Below are 7,717 nucleotides of genomic sequence, written 5' to 3' on the forward strand. Positions count from 1 at the left end.
TGTTATGCATATGGTAGGACAGTTATATTGCTAACCAGACTGACAGATCACGATATGAATATATGCGTAAGTCCATGTGGTAGAGACCCAGGACATTATATGACAATGAAAACACTCATGCTATTGCCTCTAGTGAGATGAAGACTGGACTGGCAAATCACGACAGAAGAATGTGTAAGTTCATGTGGTTGAGACTCATGGCATAATATGATAATAAGAATACTCATGGTGTTGCTTTCAGTAATATGTTAACCAGACTGAAAGATCATAACATGAAGATACATATAAGTCCATGAAGGAGAAACCCATAACACTTACTGTGAAAGTCCGTCGGGACTGTAAACACACGATTCTGTGTGTTGCCTCATAGCACCTTCTGTGAAAGTCTGCTGGGACAGTAAACATATGATTCTGTGTGTTGCCCCATGACACCTTCTGTGAAAGTCCGTCGGGACAATAAACTCGTAATTTTGTGTATTGCCTATGTGTCGTGATGTGCTAAGCCTTAGTGACGTACTCTATGTAGCCTTTGTGGAGAATTCTGAAATGCCTATGTGGCATATTTGGGGATGCTTACGTGACAGAATCTGGTTATCTGCCTTTGTGGTAAGATCTAGGTAAGTTCTAAGATTTCTTCGATAGATAATTCTATGATAAGGATCTGATACGTCTAAAGTTAACTTGGTTTGGTTAATCTTGTGATGAAATTGAATGAGTCTTAATGGATGTTTCCTAAAAGAAAGTATGTATATGTATTTTTAAAGAGGAAATTCGCCATACTAGTCTTCCAGTATAGGATATGGGCGTATTTGTAGTTATGAGAGGTATGAGTGTTCATTGGTCTGAGTTTGTCTACGCTATTTAGAGTTGAAACCTGAGTTATCTGGTATATGCCCTATCTGAATAGTATCATGTCTCGTTTTGGGATTATTTGGAATCTAAGTCATTTGTCAATTTGGGTGTTCTTGAATTATGTAACATAGACGTTTAGAATTCTTCTAAATGATCTGGAATGTTTCATCATCAACATGAGTTTGTTTGGGTTTGAATCAGGATATGATCTGATTGGTAGTCTGGTAGTTATCAAACTCATTATGAGAATCCGCCAAATGTAAGATTAGTGAGTAAGTATCCGTCGAGGAATAATATCTATGAACAACCATTCTAGGAAAAATGTTAAATGTTTTTTGAAGAGGAAATCCATTGAAAGTGGGCTTTGTATAGATATTATTTTGAGAAGTACCTTCGTTGTTCTAAGAGAAAAGAATATATATATCATCTGGTAAGATCTAGAGTCAGCCAATGAGTGAAGTGAGAGTTGATACGTTCAGTATGAAAATTGGCGTATAAGTGTATGTTTGATATTATGAATGTATCCACCAAAGACATAGTGGTAATCCAAAATCTTCAGGATGAGGAATTCAACTAGAAAGGTTCCAAGGTATTTTGTATTAAAACTCACTAAGTTCGCGTGAATTTACCAGCGTTTTGTTCATGTTTTAGGTGTTGCTGTAAGAACGAGTACGCCGTGAGAGACCAAGCCAAGAATGCACTAAGGAAACTACAAGTTGGGTTATTATGCATACAAAGGACATTTTAGGTATATGGCGTATAGTACAGTACGCCAAGATTAGTCTGTCTTTATTGGGCTTTTGTGTTGTAATGTCTTACATTATTTTAAAAGTTTTTTTTGTATTCTTAGATGTCTTCTTTATTTCTTTTATTCATAAATTATTTAATAATACAAAAAGAGACATGATGAAAAGGGATTATACGCAGATTGTTTAAACATTTATGCCAAGTGTTTGTATGTCATAACATTTGATATCTGGACTCGGTGATCCAAGTCGGGTAAAGGGTGTCATAGGAAAACCTAAAAATCAAGATAAATATAATATATGACATTGACAGTCATGAGATTTTTACTATAATAACAACAATAGTAGTTAAAGAAAGATGAAAACTTGTAGTGTGGGTGATGTAGGTTCATCGACTCATCCCTCCTTCCACCGTCGGTGGGATTGAAGTCATCGCCACTTCACGACTCTGTTTTTCCATATTTCCGTGCCACCCTACACAAAAAATTCCCCACCAATTAAATACCCTTAAGATTTTCCACCAATAATTTTACCAAATGCAGACACATATGTATGTTGCATGGAAAAAATTTTAAAATTTCATGGTCAACAATTAAGTCTCTTAATTGGTTCCAAAATCAATATTGAGATCCATCCATTAGTTAAATCACATCAATTCAATTAAGTAAAATTACTAAAATTAAAAATTCTATCACACATAGATATATAGTGAAATTACATATTTAATATAACTACATAGTTATATGTTTAAAAGTAATATACAATAAAAAAAACTATAGTTTGAATCTAACAATAATAACAACATATACAATATATATGAAATTAAAATAAAAAAAATACATTAAATTGTGAGTAATTTTTTTTAAATAGGCAAATATATTAGATCAAGAATATTAAATTTACTCCAATTTTTTATCACACTATTGATATTTTTCTATAATACGTCAAAATGTTATCATGTAAGTGAAAGGAAAATTCAATATATAAAGAGTTATAAAAATACAATATTGAGTTGAAATGTAATACAAACTCAATCAACGACATTATCAATCTATATTGTTATTTAAATTCCAAACAAGTTGGTGACTGGTTGCCTCGTGACATTAACTCACTCAGAGGCTTAACTAATAGTTTAGATAAATACTAACAATGTGAGTGAGAACTTATGATTAATATTATTAAAATGTACAAAAAAATAATCAAAATGAAGTTTTGGTTGTAGTGGTAAAGTTGAGATTTTTTCCATAGTAATAACATGGGTTCAAATGTCATTATTTACATTTTATTTTGATTTTTTTAAATGTGAAAAAGGCAAGAGAACTCTTATAAGAATATAACTTATTGCAAATATATAAAGATAATTTAGTAATTTCTCCATCCAAATTAATGTTTGGTTGACTTGTAGCATCAACTCAGTGATTTAGATAATAGTATAGATATTAATTTTGTAGGCATAATGATTTATTTGGCCCTCCAAATTTAGAAAGAAAAAATCATTTTAACCTTTTATTTAATTTCTTTTGCCTCTTTTAACCCTTAAATTTACGATGTTTTTCAAATTATCCCAAAATAAATAGAAAAATTCAAGGACAAAAAGAGACGAAAAATTAAATAAAAAACTAAATTAATTTTTTTTATAAAGCTGAAAAGTTAAATAATTCATTATACTATTATTTTATAAATCAAATTTCACTTTAAATTTAGTACTTATTATAGTGCTAATGAAGAATTCAACCAACTAATATATATATATATATATAATTTTTTAAGAAATATGTTACAACAATTTAAAATATAAGTATAAATAATAAATAATGCGGATTCGATTAATTAAAATTAATATCAACTCATTTAAATCACAAAAAAAATTAAAATTGATATATATTCAACTTAGAATTCACACATAACTTAAAAAAGTACCCATTTATGACATTTTAGCTTAATTATACGATAATCAAACACTCAAAATCCTAAAATCACTACTTGCAAAAGCCCTCGTTCCTACAGCCTCAGCTTTCTGGTAATGGTAGGAAGCCCTCATTCGCATAATCATTTTATACTATGAAAAGTAGACGTCATCATAGGTCAAGCCGGATCAGGTTTGAGTCAAAAAAGTATATTTGATTAAAAATAAAATATATATATATTTAATATATAATTCGGACCGGGTCGGGCCGGGTTCAGGCTAAAAAAGTATTATCCAAGCCCGACTCAATTTCTAAACGGGCATCGTTTTTTTACCTACACCCATATTTCGAGCCTATATTTTTACCTGAATCCTCCCATTTTTTGAGCAGGTCGTCAGGCCGGGCCAAGTAACTCAACCCATGATCACCTCTAATGAAAAGGCATATGTTGTAATAAAATATTACTCACTTTTTTTCATCAATTAATCTTAGGACACGTCACTACGCATTATTACTCATCATATTTTATATAATCCTATCACACGCATTCACGTCACATGTCACCGTTACTACATTTCTTTCTATTTTACGTTTAAATTAGTATGCAATCTAATATTTTTTAGTAGATTAATGGTACAAATTAATCAATTTCAATTAATTGGAAAATAATTACAAAAATTCTATTTAAGAGGTAACAGTAAGTGTTATTTTTCCTTTTTTTAATACATTTTAACAAATTTATTAAAAATTAAATTAAAAATAAAACTACTAAATAGTAAGCTTTGAACTTAATGTACTAATTCAGTTTTATCATTTCAATCAAAACTTTATTTATTTTTAAATGATTTTTTGTAAATATTATATATATTTAGCCACATTGTGGGCATACAATAATCTAACATAATTAAATTTGTTGACCGAATTTAGTAAAAATATAATAAAAACTAAACAATGACACACTTATGATATAAGGGAAAAATTATGTTAAAAATATATTTATGAAAGTTTTATATAAAAAACAAAGCTTTGATGGAAATAATAAAGTTGAGGTTTTAGATTTCATGTTATCTTAGGTTCAAATCCTGTAAGTATTTTTCTAAATATATTTTGAGTTTAAATTAATTTTTATAAATTTGATGATATAAAAAATATAAAAAAAAGACAATATTACTCTTCTAATAAAATTTGTTAGTTTGTAATATATAACATAATTTTAGTCATTTCTCAAATAAATTATTTGGTTGAGATATCAACTCAATAAAATAATAAAATATAGTATAAATAATATAAATTAAAAAAACATATTATTAATTATTTATTTTTTTATATTTTATTTAAAAAACATCTGTTTACTTCAAAAGGAAATACCATCTCCTCTAAAAAGATTTACCCACTTAAGAAATTTCTATATATTTTGCCCACTATTTTCTTTTAAAAATCACCCATTTCAATAAAATTCGATTATGACATATAATGTACAAATATTTAAGCAATAATTTCTTTTGGAAAAAAAAGTTATTGGTAAAGTAATAAAAATGTAAATAATCTTATTAATTAAATTTTGAGATCTTTGAACCTTATGCATATTTAGGAGAGTGATTGTTAATTTCATTTTTAAATTAAATTATCTATATAATATTTTTAATATATGATTTTTGTTTTTAAAGTTTGATTACGTGGTAATTCTTAAATCGAGTTAAAGTTTAATAATTTCTTAGTTAAAGTGATAAATTACAAATATTGAACTTTTATAAGTAATAAATTTATATTAGAAAATTGTTTGGTATATTAATAATATAAAGTATTGAATGTGATTATTGTTTGATAAAATTATTTTTTAAAATTTAATTTTATTAAAATTTAATTTAATTTTATCTTATATACTTTTCATAAAAATTAAATACAATAATTTAGGAATTTCACTTAATAAAAGAGATAACTAACTTGACATTTTCAACATTAAGTGATAATTAGTTATTTACCTAAATTTTAACATTTTTGTTAAAAATTTTGTAATTAATTAAAAAATTAATCAAATCATCAAAAATATTTTTAAAAGTTTAGCTGTCAAAAATTTTTATTTTCAATGAAATAAAAATTTTAAATGATTTATCAAAAGACATATTAAATTAATTAATGTGAAGTTGAGTTAAAAATTATTGTAGATAGTGTTAAGGGTGAGCAAAATTCAATTCAATTTGAAAAAATCAAAATTTTTTTCGAATTTTGAGTTAATCGAATCGAGTTATTTGAATTATTTGAGTCAACTTAAATAACTCAAGCCGAGTTTCGAGTTCAAGTCGAGTTGAATTTCATAATTCGAATAACTCGAATAATTCAAATAACAGATTAGTGAAAATATCCTTTTAGACCCTGTCAACTTTGAAAATAAGCAAATTGGTCTCTCTCTCAACAAAAATTATAAAATAATTCAAAATAATTTTAAAATAATTCAAAATAATTTTAAAATAATTTAAAATAATTTTTAAAATTTAAAATATTTATAAAAAATTTTAAAAAATATATAAAAAATTTAAGATTTAAAAATTTTCTAAAATAATAATTTTGAGACCTAATTAATGATTCAAATTTATCATATATTTTTTATTTTGCTTTGATTTTTTTCAAATATATATGATTTTAAATTTATGTATTCTAACATAGAATTAGTTATACTATAATAATATTTTTATTTGACATGTTTAATTTTTTAATTTAACTCAAATTTCATTCACTCGATTCGATTCGTTTAAAAAAATTCAAATTGAATTAAGATGATAAAATAAAACTCATAAACTCGATTAACTTAAAATTTTTTTTCACTCAATTTCACGTCACCTAGATAGTGTATATATGAAATATAAATGAGGAGTTAGAATAGATTACCAATGGATAAGTCGTAGCCGCGGGATTTGAGCTCACGGTACTCTTGGCACAAGGCGCAATACTCGCAGAAGCAGTGGACAAGGCAATCCCCGCAAGGGTGTTTCTTCAACATGTATTGCTGCCTCATTTTGGCTCGGTAAAAGCAGGAATAGCAACATGCGCACCCCGTCACGCATGCTATCAGTGTGTAAAGTGCTCCATTTACCCCACACGCTGCACAAATCAAACCTCTTGTTTATTAACCAACCACCATCTCTAAATCAAACACGACTCTACTAAAAAAAACTTACATGACGATCCTTTATCTACAATCTCAGCAATCTGGCCAAAAGTCACACAAGGGCACCAACATGTTATGCAACCTGCAAGCAAACCATCATCAGCTTCTACCTTTTCAAATCAAGCCCAGAAAATAAAAAAAAGGGTTTGAGTTAGCTAATTACAGTTTCTCCAGTCAGAGAAGCAGCCACAGAGGCCAGATGACCAAGGGACTCTCGTTTTAGTCTGAGGACGAGTGTTGGTGGTTTGAGAATTGTCGGAGTAGTAGGCGTTGGAGGAGCTAACTGGAATCCCAGTCGTGGCGGCGTCTTGGCCAAACTTGGTTGCTTCTGCTGCTGAACCTGAATACTTTTCGTACCCACTTGGGTTAAAGGAAGCCATTGATGGATAAGCTGCTCAGAAAACTAAAGAAGAAGACAGGCGGGCAGTTCCAACTTGTTTGAGTGGGATGAATGTTATATATATTGGGGAGGTAGTCTAAGTCAAAGTGGGCGTCGAAGCAGAAAAGTCTAGGCGCGTGTTTCTCACTAACTAGTAGTTGCCAGGAAACTACAAATCCCGTGTGGACCGCATCCACGAAGGCAGTTTTTGATTTGATAGTCCAACGTCAATCTTATCCCATTTTCTTCAAGTTGTAGAAAGAGGAGCCCATCCTCTCATCACTATTAAATTTCTTCCCACCCGCTTTTTCTTCTTGTTCTTTCAACTCGACTTAATAATTGAATTAAGAAATGAACAATCTTTTCTATCCCAATTATAATGGCCCAATATTGCCCGGCCCATACACAAATAAATACCAAATAAAAAAAGGCCCAAATGTCTAAAATTACATACTAAAATCAAACTTAAACTCGAATGGTCCAATTACATTAACCTAAATCTGCAGCCCATTAAAAATTAAACCTAAATGGCCCAATGCACCTACCCTACTAACCTAAATCACTAACCTTAGCCCTCAGCAGCTATCGCGCCGCAATTGAACACGAGCTCCCCTCCGAGCCATACCTCGCATGTGCCCCACCGCCACGTACCACGCCTCCACGTCCA

The 7,717-nt window shown here is 29.2% G+C and overlaps 1 protein-coding gene across 1 annotated transcript; it reads right to left on the bottom strand.

The window, feature by feature from the left end:
- Positions 1-1,759: 1,759 nt before the first annotated feature.
- LOC107907912 (protein PLANT CADMIUM RESISTANCE 2) lies at positions 1,760-7,347 on the bottom strand. Its single transcript, XM_016835214.2, has 4 exons — positions 6,835-7,347; positions 6,682-6,753; positions 6,392-6,604; positions 1,760-2,072 (listed from the first exon to the last, which is right to left on the bottom strand). Exons 1-4 carry the CDS (start codon positions 7,049-7,051, stop codon positions 1,987-1,989), a joined length of 588 nt encoding a protein of 195 aa, XP_016690703.2. The 5' UTR covers positions 7,052-7,347; the 3' UTR covers positions 1,760-1,986.
- Positions 7,348-7,717: the final 370 nt, after the last annotated feature.

This window comes from Gossypium hirsutum, chromosome D02, assembly GCF_007990345.1.
Source record: "Gossypium hirsutum isolate 1008001.06 chromosome D02, Gossypium_hirsutum_v2.1, whole genome shotgun sequence".
Lineage (NCBI taxonomy): Eukaryota > Viridiplantae > Streptophyta > Magnoliopsida > Malvales > Malvaceae > Gossypium > Gossypium hirsutum.